The sequence below is a fragment of the Melanerpes formicivorus genome, unplaced genomic scaffold (genome assembly GCF_026170545.1).
Source record: "Melanerpes formicivorus ecotype bairdi unplaced genomic scaffold, bMelFor1.0.p_v2 SCAF_29, whole genome shotgun sequence".
In the NCBI taxonomy this organism is placed as follows: Eukaryota; Metazoa; Chordata; class Aves; order Piciformes; family Picidae; genus Melanerpes; species Melanerpes formicivorus.
The window spans coordinates 1,656,000-1,669,266 of record NW_027142381.1 but is presented as its reverse complement, the minus strand read 5'-3'; the positions used below and the strand labels follow the sequence as shown (position 1 = coordinate 1,669,266).

At 48.8% G+C, this 13,267-nt stretch overlaps 1 protein-coding gene and 1 long non-coding RNA gene across 6 annotated transcripts in view; one reads left to right on the top strand and one right to left on the bottom strand.

The window, feature by feature from the left end:
- Positions 1–1,208: 1,208 nt before the first annotated feature.
- LOC137449451 (uncharacterized) lies at positions 1,209–3,353 on the bottom strand. The gene is made up of 3 exons (XR_010989388.1): positions 3,264–3,353; positions 2,673–2,775; positions 1,209–2,203 (listed from the first exon to the last, which is right to left on the bottom strand). It is a non-coding gene; the product is annotated as an uncharacterized lncRNA (long non-coding RNA).
- Positions 3,354–4,998: 1,645 nt separating this feature from the next.
- Positions 4,999–13,267, top strand: part of AUTS2 (activator of transcription and developmental regulator AUTS2) — an 829,433-nt gene continuing 821,164 nt past the window's right edge. For all 5 annotated transcript variants that reach the window (XM_068154432.1, XM_068154435.1, XM_068154433.1 and 2 more), the window contains exon 1: positions 4,999–5,329. In XM_068154432.1, the coding sequence (XP_068010533.1) occupies positions 5,036–5,329 (294 nt within the window). In that variant the 5' untranslated portion in view covers positions 4,999–5,035. The remainder of the gene's footprint in view (positions 5,330–13,267) is intronic.

Sequence of the window (13,267 nt, the reverse complement as noted above, 5' to 3'; positions counted from 1 at the left end):
AAAAAAACCCAAAAGGGCAAATGAAAAGCTATTTTCTCACACCAGATGCCAGGCAAGATGTGTTTCTAGAGGAAAAAGCTAACAGGCAGCCTAAAAACAAACGTGCATGGCAGTCTGTGGTATCCTTCCTGGTAACATGACTTGGAAATACTCAACCGTGTCCAGTTCTGGGCCACTCAGTTTAGGAAGGATGTTGACTTGCTGGAACATGTCCAGAGAAGGGCAACAAAGCTGGGGAGGGGTTTGGAGCACAGCCCTGTGAGGAGAGGTTGAGGGAGCTGGGGTTGCTTAGCCTGGAGAAGAGGAGGCTCAGAGGAGACCTTCTTGCTCTCTACAACTACCTGAAGGGAGGTTGTAGCCAGGTGGGGGTTGGTCTCTTCTCCCAGGCAAGCAGCACCAGAACAAGAGGACACAGTCTCAAGCTGTGCCAGGGGAGGTTTAGGCTGGATGTTAGGAGGAAGTTCTTCCCAGCAAGAGAGATTGGGCATTGGAATGTGCTGCCCAGGGAGGTGGTGGAGTCACCATCACTGGAGGTGTTTAGGAAGAGCCTGGATGGGGTGCTTGGTGCCATTGTTTAGTTGATCAGATAGTGTTGGATGATAGTTTGGACTGGATGATCTCAAAGGTCTTTTCCAACCTGGTTAATTCTATTCTATTCTAAATGAAATGAACTGGAGGCAAGAACACACCAGAGAGAGCTTCCTGAGTATCTGAGGTTTTCTGTCACAACAAAGCCCACCTGCCCTCCCTCACACATCAGTCAAGGTCGGTGGATGTGCGGGATCAGACCCAGAAAAGGGATAATTTGTCTGCATTGTACCTGAGGAGGTGACCAGTGATTTCTAATGCTTGATGGAAATATTACTCAGAAGAAAAAATGTTTTGCAGTGGAGGATGAGTTAGATGGATGGGTTTTAATCTTTTAACTTTTTTTTTTCAGTAGACATGCAAATCTAGGGATTTGTTTCTAGAAAGAATGTAAAATAAATCACACATCATTCCTGCTTTCCGCCTATGTGCTTTCAAACAGAGTGAGCAGACTTTCAGCCATGCGATGAATGTCTGCAGCAACGTATCCGACTACAGGACTCTTAAGTCACTTTAATGGTGATGGATGTGCAGGAAACTATAATCAATTACATTGCCCTGAAAATTACATAGTTATTTTCCCCCCCAAAAAAAAACCACCCAAAACCCACCAACCCAAACCCAACAGGTAACAGTTGTTTGACACAATACAGCTTAATATTTTTCAGAAGACAGAGACCTTGTTATGTTTGAGCTTGCCTGTCCGCACAAATGGTAGCATTTCGACAGCACCTGCACAGCTTTCTTCTGTATAGGCAGATTATATAGATCTGGCAAGGCAGCTGTAAAGGAGACAGAAGAAGCTGAATCAAGAGAGAGAATGGGGAGGGGGGGGGAAATCTGAACAGAGAGATCTAAGGTCAGATCTAAGAGGTGATGTTCTCTAGCTCGATATTTGAGAAACCAGCCATGTGCCTCTGCAATGTGCGGTGTGGCCTTTCTGTAAGGTACACACTCACACACTATCAGATTTCCGACAGCTTTGTGCTTCCTCCTCCTCTGGTTCGCACCCATACGCACCAGCTTCAAAGCCACCACATGCTGTCCAGGAGAGGTGGTGCCGAGAGGTTGCACAGATGTCATCTGCCTGCTGGACAGAGTGGATGTATCTGCTTCCCAGCATTTCATGAAATCGTTCAAAACTCGTGGAAAACATATTAAAAATATGACTTGCTTGGTGGCTCCAGTGTTAAGGGTACAGAGGAAATAACACAGTATAGAGCCAAGCAGAGCACCATCCCCTGAGAGTCAGAGCAGCCTAGAAAGAAACTAATGGAAAAATACACACTGATGCTCTCAGCCTGTTTGCTCCACTTACTGGGGTCCTTCTTGGCCCCTCAATTGGCAGGTACAGGAGGCAAGAGACAGCAAGAGGAGGTGTTCTCTGAAACAAGGTTCATAGACAGATAGAACATTAGATGATTCCCTTTCTTTCCCCCATCCCTAATGTCCACCAACGTATTCCAGACTATGCAATAGCCTGATCATCTGGGAGATGGAGGAGAACCAATGCTGTACTTTGAGAATCATTCTTCTTTTTCTTCTTTTCTTGTGAAGCCAGATCAACAGTTCATACGCCCATCTCCTTCCACACTTGTTCTCTCAGTTGCTTCCCCTGGGCAGGAGACAGAACGAGAAGACACCAGATGAGAAGAGTGACCATAAGAACAATCTCAAAAAGTAAAGCAGTTAGTACTGTAGGTCAGTTTGGTCCTGAGGTGACATGGGCAATACACCCTAATATAGCAGGAAGCCTGAAGAGGGGAGAGAAGACAGCAGGGGATAAGGAAGGCAAATGAACATAGACCAGACCAAAAGGACAGAGTGCAGGACAGGTGACCTGCAGGTAGCCAAATCCCTCCTAAGTAGGCTGTGGCGAGTGCCTCTTTGTTTTGCCTGCAGACAGCGTGTGGTGGCACCCCTATAGGGGCCACAGCCATGGTCTCACAGGGAAGAGGGGTGTGGATTTTGGGACATCAGGACATGAACAGGAGGCTGAATGCCCACCATGTTTCTGGGCAGAAGGCAGGCCTGGACACACATGGCTGAGCAGTACCAAACACAGCAGCCAGTGAGGGACCCACCTCCTCAAGTGGCGATAGGTCATGAGGGAAAGAGACATGGCAGGAACAGAAGTGCTGGACAGGAGGGGCAGCAAGCTGATAAGGGGGAACAGGATGGCTGAAGCTGTGGAAACATAAAACAGAATCACAGAACTGTTGAGTTTGTAATCATCACCTTTGCAATCATCATGTCCAACCACTTGCCTAGACCTCACAATCCCAGCACTACTGCTAAGCCACTAGCACTAAACCACATCCCTCAGCATCACATCCATGTGTCTTTTAAATATCTCCATGGGTGGAGACTCTGCCACCTCCCTGGGTAGCCTGATAGCCCTTTCTGCAAAGAAATTTTGCCTAATAATCCCAAACCTCCCCTGGTGCAACTTGAGGAGGTTTCCTCTTGTTCAGTCACTTGTTGCATGTGAGAGGAGACAGATTCCCATCTCACTCCACCCTCTTTTCAGGTAGTTGTAAGAGCCTGATGAGGTCTCCCCTCAGTCTCCTTTCTCCAGGGTGAACACCCCCAGTTCCATCAAGCCACTCCTCATGAGACTTGTGTTCAGGGCGCTTCCCTAGCTTAGTTGCCCTTCGTCAGACACACTTCAGCACCTCGATGTCCTTCTTGTAGCGAGGGACCCAAAACCGAACACAAAAAGGCGAAAGTTAATGAGATAAGGAGAGGAGGCTGCGGGGCAGAGGTGCCTGAGGCAGTTAAGGGCCACAGAAGGCAGCGGGACGGGTGGAGTGAGGAGCGCGCAGCCTCCCCCGAAGGTGCACGGCGGAGCCCAGCCGGGTGCGGGGGGATCCCGGGCCTCTAGCCCACCCGCTCGCCGGCGAGTGCGCAGGCCCTGCGCGCATGCCCGCAACTTATTTCGCGCGGCCGGGGCGCCGCATTTCACGCGGCGGTGAAGCGGGGAGCGGGTCGGGTGGGGCGGGGCGGCGGCAGGAGCAGCGGCCACGTGACCGGCGCGGGGCCGGGCGGCCGCTGGGGGCCAGCACCGCCATCCGCCCCGCGCCGGCTGGGCGGCCGCTGGGGCAGCGCGGCCGCGGGGCGCTCGGCGGCGGCGGCTGCTGCTGCTGCTGCTGCCGCCCTCCGCCAGGCCGGCAGTAGGGACCGCCAGACCCACCGAGCGACCCACCGACTGACTGCAGCCTCTCCCCGCGGTGGGGCGAGAGGCGGGGAGGCAGCGTCGGGAGCGGAAAGCACACACCGGTGCCGTCCCCACTGGAGCGTATTTCAGCTTCGGCACCACCGCTGTATTTTTTTATTCTTCTCGCTGTTGTTGTGGCCGGTTTTTTGAGGAGGGGGGCAGCCTCCCCTCGGCTCGGATCTATTGTCACCACCACCAGCACCCCCCCATCACCCCTTCTCCACCTTCCTTGCCACAATTAATCCGATGAATTTGCTATGATTGATCCGTATTAATAGCTGGGGTGGGTGGGCGTGTTTTGGGGCTTTTTTTTCCTTCCTTTTTTTTTTTTTTTTTTTTTTTTCTCCCCTTCTTTCTTTTCTTTTGTTGTTTGGTTTTCTTTTTTGGAGGGGGCCGAGCTGGGACCCGATCTCCGCTCCAGAGTCCACCCCTGGTCGGTGCCTGAGAAAATTGCATCTGGATGCATCGTTATTATTATTATTGTGTTTGATCCAGGGAGATAAAGGAGGAGGGGGAGAGAGGAGAGCGTGCTGGCGGGGAGGGGAAGGCTGCACCCTTCCCTGCACACACACACACACACAGAGGCAGAGAAAGAGAGCTCCAGACATCCAGAGAGAGGGATTTTTATTTTTTTTTAAGACACATACACACCCCCCCCCGCCCGGAACTTCTTTTAGTTGGGGAGGAAAGGAAGAAAGAAAATAAATTTTGTGCAAGGAAATACTCTCGGCTCCCTCCTTCCAGCGGGTCTCTCTCCTTCTTTCTTTATATTTTTTCCCCCCCTTCTCCTCTGCTTTTTCTCCTCTCTTTCGGAGATCCTCGCCCTCCCAGCCCCTTGATCAAAGCATTCCGCTATTCTGATTTATTGCCTGCTTGGTGAGGCTTTTTTTTTTTTTTTTTTTTCCTCCTCCTTTCTTTCTCTCGCCTTTTTTTTTTTTTTTTTTTTTTTTTTTTTTTTTTTTTTTTTTTTACAAAGGCGACCTGAGATCAGCCATTACTTTCCTTGGCTCGCTTATAGGAATCTCTTACATTTGGGGCTTGCTGCTGGTGGTGGTGGAACCGCACTCGGATTCTTTCATCCCCCCCCACCCCCTTGCTGTCCTCTCCTCCCTCCCTTTCTCCTTCCCTCTCTCCCTCCCTCCCTCCCCCGTTATTCCGCCGGGGGAGCCGGATTTGTGGCTGCGGTGGGGCGGGGGGGGACGAGAGCGAGAGGGAGAGCCGGCGAGAGACATGGATGGCCCGGCGCGATGCAACGGGCTTCGGAAGAAGCGGCGATCGCGGTCCCAGCGCGACCGGGAGCGGCGAGCCAAAGGCGGGCGGCGCGGCTCTGCCGCCGGTGGGGCCGCCGGCCCCGGGGCCGCCGCCGCGCTCTCCTCCTCGGGCTCGGAGAAGGAAGACAATGGGCCCCCGCCGCCGTCCCGGCCGCGACCCCCCCGGAGGAAGCGGCGGGAGTCCTCCTCGGCCGAAGAGGACATTATCGACGGTTTCGCGATGTCCAGCTTCGTCACTTTCGAGGCGCTGGAGGTAAGAGCGGCGGCGCTTTGTGTGAGCCTCATTGTGTGGGGGCAGCGGCGGGGGAGCCCCCGCAACGCCGACCGGGGCACCCCCCTCCGCTCCCTCTCGGCCTCTTACCCCCACCCCGGGCCCGCGCCGCCGGGGGTGCCCGCGGGGGTCGTCCCGTCGCCCCTTGCCCGCGTCCCTGGGGTGCCCCGCTCCCCTCCCTTCTCCCTTCCTGCCGCCGACACCTGCAGCCTGGCGCGCCGCTCCCGGCGGGCGGCGGCGGGGACCGGGACGACCCCCCTCCGCCACGCCGGGCAGGGGAGCGGGGAGTTGTGTGAGCTCCCCCCGCGGGGCTCCCGGCGGCTCTTCCCCTCCCTTCCCACGGAGCAAACTTTTCTCGCGCCGCCGTGTCCCGGCAGGGCCGCCCACCCGTGTCCGCGGGGCAGCGTGGGCCCCGTTGGAGGGGTCTTGGTGATGGTGTCTGTATGTTTCTTTCCTCGGTCTCGCCGATCGCTGCTGGCTGGCTGGGTGGGGGGTGCTCATCGTCCACGCTCCCTGCTGGTCTGTCACTAGTGGGCCCCGCAGCCTCGCACTCCACGGGGGCACCATTCCTTTCCCCCACCCCCCCCACCCCCCCCCATACGCTGGAGGAAGGGGCCCGGCCTCGGTCTCTTGTGCATCTTCCACCTACCCACTCGCGAGCATGGAACTGCTGTCAGCCCAGAGAGGGTGGTGAGGGGGATGCAGGAGCCCCAGCCTGTGTGTTCAAAATGCTTTGTTGTTTGTAACTTCTTCTCCTGAGAAGTTTGCTGTGGTGAAAAGCAGATTTATTTGGGTTTATGTGCACTGGAGTCACAACTGGAATGATTATGAAGTGTCAAAATAAATGCAGAGATGAAACTGATTGTTTAACAACAACAGCAGCAAAACTCCGAACTATGTAGCTCTTAAGCTGGTTAAATGTTTAGCCAGGAATACTTAGTGACATTTTTAGGGGAGGGGTTTAGAGGATTTGTTTGCTTCTCTCACATTTTTTTTTTCTTTAATTTGGAAACAAATTTTCCTCTTGCCTACACCTGTGTCCATCCAGACTAATCCCTGCAAGAAAACTTTGGTATAATGGGAGGATCTGTTCCCTCCACCAAACCTCCCCAGCTGGTTGGTGTTAGCCTGGTCCAAGCAGTAATGAGCAAACCCTGAGGATACTCAATTTTACTACCATTTCTCACCTGGTGAGCCCATCCACAAGTGTCCTGCTCAAAGCAGAGAAAGGAGGAGTGTGAACACGTTTATTAGTGAGAGTGCTATTTGCAATGCTTCTCATTCAGACAAAATTCTTGTTCTTCCTCAGACAATGCCCCAGATCGTGCTGTTAAGGGTTTTAAGGGAATGAGGACTGGAGAATTTGGACATAGTCCTTTTTGGAGGAGAAGTGAAGAGCAAGTTTTATGGTCAGAGCTTGGTAGGGTGTTTTAGAAGATGTCATCATTCCATCCCACTTGTTTGTTTATTTTCCTCTTGAAATGGAAGCAATCACTGTGCCTTTTTTTTTTTCCCCCTTCTCTCTTTGCAAATCCCAAGAATGGCTACTACTTGCATCTTGTTGTAATCCTATATTGCTGAGGAGGAGCACAGAAACATTACCCAGTTCTGCCAGCTAATATCACATTCAGATAAAACAATAGCTCGCACACTGAGACTTGACATACTTTTAATGTTCATGTGATAGGTGGCACATTTTGACCTAACGATTTCATGCTGCGTTGTGGAATAGTGTCACAAAATCGTTGTTAGGTGCCTTTTTTTTTTCTCCCTGCAGCTTGGTATGTATGTTGAGAAAGTTGTTTCTGATGATCAGAGGGAAGATGAAGGTGTCTAAGGCACAAGCCCAATGTGGCAGGAACTACTGTGTATGTTGTGTGTGGCAGCCTGAAGTTTTTATGGTGTCTCTGCTGTTGGCGAGGAGATTGTGAGTGGCTGGTGGAGTGAGATATCTCAGCCTTGGTGAGATGTTTAGGTGTTAACAGGCTTTAGTTGAGACAAGAAGCCTTGGGTGCCATGGAGAGGTGACCTGGTATTTATGCATCTCGTGTTCTGGATGTGTCCCTGGCTTCTTGGAGGCCATGGAAGCTTCTCCCCAGGTGCCAGAAGACACTTGTGCCCAGCAGGTGACAAGACTGTCCCAGCCCAGGTTTTGTGCTTGAACTTCAACCCTTTCTCAGGCTTAGTGCAGCTGAAAATGTGCAGAGGCACAAAGTGTTTTGTTTGCCTGATGTGAAAAACAGTGAGAACTAAAGTGTGGAACATATGCACTGCTTGAAGATCTAATCTCATGGTCTAGAAGAGGGAAAGCAGGCAGGTGATAGCCCACACAAGAGGGGATAGTCACTGAGGAGGGATGAGGTTGAGTTTTCTGCTTATGAGGACATCTTTGCAGCAGTAGGTGTGTGAGTTGAGTGGCTGTGAAGTGTCCTCTCAGGATCTTCTTGTGATTGCTAGATATAAAGTTGCAAATGGGTAGAATTTCCATGCAGCTTCATTTTACATGTCCTTTTTGTTGGGGTGATTGAAAAAGCCCAAACTGTACAAAATTGCAGGTTGTGTAAAACTCCTAGATGGCAAGGGGACACAGGTGCTGCACAGGAACACACATCCCATGGCTGCTGTTGCTTCAGTAGGAGTCATGTGTGTCTGTTATGGTTGTGCTGATAAAAGTTCCCATCCCTTGAAGCAAAACTATATTTTTTAATCAGTTCCCACTGTCAGAGCTGCTTTTCTGTCCAGATATCAGTAGCCTTCTCATGCCTCTCAAGTGTAAATTGTTTGGTGTAAAAGTAGAGGCCATCTGCTTCTACTTATCTGTCTCTGAGTTTATGGCAGCCTGTACCTTGATCTCTGTAATGTTTGTGTGGGGAGTAGAGGAGAAGAGGGAGTTACACAAAGTAGGTTCTCATTGTTGACTTTTCTTGATTTCTACTTTTTTCCCCCCCTTGGGGTCGAGTAAATCCAGTGGCATTGCAGATGTGGCCAGACTGATCCTTGCCTGGCCTTGCTAGACTCTAGAGTAGTAACGTGTGGTGAAGGCCTCTTCTCTACGCTGGGGAGCATCTTGGAGCTTTGACCTTCGGCACTTGGCCTGTAGTTAAGCAACTGGGATGCAGTACTACAATTTGATCTGATTCACCAGATCCTCCCATGAGTAGCCTTGCTGGGACTACCAGCAGCAAGCTCTGTGGTTTATTCCAGGTCAGTTACTCACACATCATTTCCCTGACCTCCCAAAATCTCCAAGCCTCCAAAAAGAGAAAGGTGCAGATGCTTGGTGCTGGTGTTTGTGTGACTGGTGTCTTGTCAAGCTGACTGCTTTCTCCAGCCTGGTGTAGCCTATGCTGTGCTGCTGGTGTGTTTGCTCCCAACAATAATAGCATGCGTTTCTCCAAACCCAGGTGGGCATTTTAGACACCAGTTTGACAGGGAAAGGGCATTTCTCAAGATGTGATAAATCAAACTGCCAGAATTACTTTCTCTGTGATGTGCTTTGGCAATGCTGGTGAGGAGGTTGCTGTGGAGCTCTCTGGTGAGGTGAGATTTTGCTAAGATGTTTGTCTCTTTCTTACCCCCTGGTGTGTGGGACTCCAGGCAGGAAGCTGACTTGACATGGCTGTTGACGTGCAGTGCTGAAGCTGGTTTGCTGTGATGAGAAATGAAATCTGACCTGAATGTTAAGATAGCTTAAAGCCTGGGAAGTACTTGATGTTTCCTGAGTCAGCTCTGACCATCCCTATGGAGTAAGCAGTGGGTTTTGGGTTTTCTGAGCACTAAGGTAATGAGGATTTCTTTTTTTCCTGCGGATGTTTGTTTAGCTTCCACTCAGGCAGTTCATCTGACAAGCCTGAAATGGGACACAGATATTTATAAAGCATGGATAGAAGTGATGTGGGGCGGGAAGGAGGGGACTTGCATTTAAATAGGGATTCTTGTTCCATGAAACTGGCACAATTTCTCACTGTGCATTTGCTGAGCTAATTTCTGCTCAGCACGCAGGCATTAGGCTGTTTCTAGACCATGTGAAATTATCGCCAGGTAAAGCCCAATATAATTAATTACAAATGAGAAATGCTGACAAATATTTGTCAAGGAGCTGTTTAATGAGCTTCAAATTCTGCATCAGGTGATTCCATCCACCTAGTGTAAATACTTTTTTAAGCAATTGTTCCACTGTATGATTTAGGTAGATGTTAGCTGCAGCACTTGGACGTCTTGGACAGCTATGGTGAGAGTAAAGCTTAACAGCTGAGGGGGGGGCTTTAAAAGAGAGACACTACCATAACAGGAACAAAATGTGGAAGTAGCAGGAAGGTTTTTGAAGATATTGTGGTCTCAGCTGTGTGTCTGTGTGCTCTGACAGTGTAGCTGTGTGTGCATCTGAATGCAGGAATTTGCTTTAATAACTTGTGTGATACCCATCGCTAGGCGCAACCCACTGAAAATAGAAATAGCTTGGCTGTGTGACAGCAGAAGCTTTGAGCTGGACACCATAGTGATTGGCTTGCAGTGTGATTTTCTTCCCCAAATCATTCTCTCCTCTCACCGGCCTTTCAGCTGACCCGATTAGCCTGTTTACTTAAAGTCTCTGTGATTTCAAGCAAGTTGGTTCTGCCTTGTCTCTATCTCTTCATATTTCAAGAGGAATTTGATCTTCATGCCTTACTGCAGCAGCATCATAACATCAAGTGTTTGTTCAGTGCTGTCAGCAAATCTTGGTGGCCCTTCTTGTGTTTATTGACTGCTTAGATGCTTAGGTGTTTGTCCTAGTCTCTGTTTGCACATGCAAGTCTGCAGATTTAAGACCAGCAGAGACAAGAAGGGAGTAAGTAAATGAAGATATCTGTGGGTGAGGAGTGGCATTAGGTTTTGTGTGGCACTGGGATATCATACAAAGTGATGTGCTTACTATTTTCACTGTGCATTTAGAGGAAACAGTAAATTGACCTGAGATCAAGTTTTGAGATAACCTTGAGAGGGCAACTGAATCTCTCCATGAAAATCCTCAGCCCTGAATAAAACAACCACCCAAACTGAAAGAAGGACTGAAAACAGCAGTATGTGTATTCCAGGAAGGGAACCTCTTGGGTCATTTTTGGAGCCCATGTTACTATCATGTGGTATAATTAATAGCAAGATACTTTAGAGTTACTGTTAAAAGCCTGATACCTTTCTGGGCGGCAGGGCATCTGCCACTCCCACTGACTTCAATAGCTGTTTGGGGGCCGAAACTGACTGAAGAATGTGATTGTTGTGTAAACGTTCTCCTGAAGGTAACAGTGTAACGAAGATGTGGATTTTTGCTATTCCCATAGGTGGTTGTAAGAAGGCACAATGGCCTTGAGTTGAAGGAGGATGAGTTTAAGGACAAGCTCTTTAGATAACTGTGATTCAAGTAGTCTCCACTGGTCCCACTCTTTAAGATTAACATGAATGGGACTTATGCCACATATCAATAGGACATAAGAGACCCTTATCCTTCTTTATCTTGGCATCTTTATTTGTTTTATTTTTTCCCTGCTCTTTGGGTGAGAAGGAAGACCTTTCTCATTGAATATCTGGGGGCTTTACTGGGATGAGGGAGTGTAAAGAAATAGATTTATAAAATAAGGGTAAAGGATCAGGAACTTGGAAGGAAAATAATCACTAGGGAAAGGGAAAAAAAAAATCAGCAGAAAGACATCAAGGGGCTGAGTAATTGAAAGATTGAGTTACAACACTGAGATCAATAGAGAAATATCAGGGACTGGATGGGAACATAGAACTGGGGGGTGGAGGTGGGGGGGGGATGTTATTGAGAGTGGAAGTTTCAGGAAAGATTCACAGCTGTGTATCTGAACACTCCTCGGTGAGAGCCCTGCCGTCAGTACCGGGAAGGGATACCCAACAAAACCTGTGCCTACTTAAACAGTCATTACACTTGGTAACTTTTCAGCTGGGATAAAGGCAGAGTGATTCTTCACTCAATGAGGTGGGCCCCTGTTTTGCCTCTTCCCTGCTACCATATTTTTTTAAAGGACTGTTTCTATCAGCTTGACTGGAAGACCCTACCGCATTACACTGGGGGGCTGACCTGCAGCCTTGTAATTATCTGCAGCTAAATTAGAAGTTTAATCTTTGTTCTGAGCAACAATAAGTTGAGTCCAATAGGTTTTAAAAATAGCCCAAGCTCAAGTTTGGTGAAGTCTCAAATGCAATTAATAAAAAGGTTATGGAGTTAGGAAGTTGTGGGCTGAAATGTGGAAATGTTTAACCCTCAGTTTGCCTTGACTTGAGCTGTGGTGCTTTGAGGCAGCGTCGTGTCGGTGCTGCGAGGTGAAATTGCTTCCAGTGTTTCCCTGTGTCTTCTTGTGCATCACCCTGATGATTTATCAGTTCAGTATCTGTGTCTTCCTTGGGGTTTGGCTCAGTATGGGCCACAAATTACCAGCTGTATGTATTTTTTTTGTATAGTGAGTTTGTTGTCATGTTGACTTGATGCCAAGCCATGGTGAGGACCACTTCAGAACATCGTAGTCCTCTAAACCCCTTTGTTGTAAAACGGATATGAAAATCCCCTTTGTAAGTAATGAGGAATGGCTAATGCAGGTAGGGATTTGTTTTGCTGGAACAGCAGAATGTGCAGTGGCAATTTGTCAGCTCCCCAGCTCAGCTCTGCTGTACTCTTTGCCTTTAAGTAGTGTGTTACCTTAATATCTTGAGATTTTTCCCCTTGTATCTTGGCAACACTACAGCTAAGTTCACACACTCGTGCAGTGGATAGAGGAGGTTTTAACCAAAAGGGTAAATCTTTAATCTGGCAAACATTATAGGAAGGAGTTTGGATTCTGTCCTCCTCTGTGCAGGATTGATGGAATAAAAGTCAGCTAAAGAAGTGGATTATTCCTTGGCACTGCACATATTTTTCTGTTTGTGAGATTTTGCCTGTCTGTTTCAATTTGGTCACGTTGCTTTACATATGCTCCCTGTGGAGTTACTTGGTGTTTGGTGTGCATCTTGGGCTTGCTGGTTTTGAAAGCTCCTGAGACAAAGACTCGGGAGATGTGCAGAGGTGTATTGATAACTGATGTGCCAAAGTTCCTGACTGGCTGAACTTCAGATTGTGTAATGCTGGCTGATGCACACGTTACTGATATGATTAATATCCCAAGTCCAAATGGGAGCAGTTTCTCCACAGCCTCACTGGAGATCAGTTTGGTTCTTTCCAGAAATGGTTGCACTTTAATCTGTCTCACATGTGTTTGCCAGCTTCCCATAGTGGAAGTTGTTTCTCCTCTAGAATCAGTGCTCTTATGAATTACCATATTTTCCTACTTCTGTTTGGTAGCAAAGGAGGGTGACTGGTTTGGGTATAAAACTGTGCCCAACTTTGTCTTCTCCATCCACAAACCTACGCCTCTCCTTTGTTGGCTGAGCTCATGAAAAGCAAATGTCTTCAGCCTTTGAGATATGCCCTGTGCTGAGCATCATTTGGATGAAACCATCTGGGGCAGGTTTATGGATGCTGCAGCCTGACAATGCATGCTTCATTTGGAGAGGTAGAAAGAAGTAGGCACCAGGAGGTTCTGTGTTAGATCAGCTGTTAGGTGGCCAAAGCTCTGGTGAGATACTTCTTGTATTGCAGAGTAACAGAGTTGTATCAAACTTTAAAACATTTTGTGCTCCCATGCAATGAACAGTGACAAATTCCTGAAGGCTTGCTCCATGCTAGGCTGATGATGAGAGGGACAATATTTTAAAGGGGAGTATGTAACAGTGATAGTATCTGGTGTAGATACCTCTTTACTTGCAGTGAAATCTGCAAGCCACTCTCACCTCTTTCCCTTCATGCAGGTACAGGTTACCATGTACCAGGTCACCCATCCTCAGAGCTTGGGGTCAGCGAATGTACAGATTGCTCTGGAGTGTCCTACAGCT